Here is a 517-nt window from a genome sequence, read left to right as displayed (position 1 = left end):
CTCCAGGTCGCCCAGGCCCGGGCGCTCCCGCAGCAGGCGGCTCTTGCTGCTGTCCAGGGGCAGCAGCAGGTAGCTCATGCGGTTGGCGTAGTGGATGGCCTGGCTGAACACCGTGCTCTCCTCCTTCTGCACCAGCTCCTGCTGCTGCTCGCGGCTCAGCGTGGGCCACAGGCGCCGCTGCTCGGACGCCACTTCCAGGGCCGAGCGCGCGTCCTCCCGCGCGGGCGTCTCCCCGTCCTGCCGGACGCCGGGGTGAGCGGGCAGCCACCCCCCCACCCCGCGCCGCCCCGGGGCCCTGCGCACCTGGGGGCGCTCGCAGCCCCCGGCGGGCTCCAGGTAGAGGGCCCGGATGTGGGCCTGCACGTCGCCGTAGAACATGGCCTCCCAGAACTGCGGCGTGCTCCACACCAGGTGCTCCTGCACGCAGCTGTACGCGAACTGCGTCACGCCGGGGCCCAGCTTCTGCGGGGGCACAGGCGGTCACGCGGGGCCGTGACGGGGCCCAGGCGGGGGCAGG

General features: G+C 74.9%; 1 protein-coding gene across 1 annotated transcript in view; it reads right to left on the bottom strand.

The window, feature by feature from the left end:
* Window positions 1–517, bottom strand: part of SBF1 (SET binding factor 1) — a 19,237-nt gene that overhangs the window by 6,981 nt on the left and 11,739 nt on the right. The window contains exons 11-12 of the mRNA XM_012735076.1: window positions 304–462; window positions 1–237 (exon numbers count right to left, since the gene is read on the bottom strand). Of these exons, the coding sequence (XP_012590530.1) occupies window positions 1–237; window positions 304–462 (396 nt within the window). The remainder of the gene's footprint in view (window positions 238–303; window positions 463–517) is intronic.

Source organism: Condylura cristata, unplaced genomic scaffold (genome assembly GCF_000260355.1).
Source record: "Condylura cristata isolate star-nosed mole 26May11 unplaced genomic scaffold, ConCri1.0 scaffold00004, whole genome shotgun sequence".
Lineage (NCBI taxonomy): Eukaryota > Metazoa > Chordata > Mammalia > Eulipotyphla > Talpidae > Condylura > Condylura cristata.
This window is presented reverse-complemented; position numbering and strand designations above follow the sequence as displayed.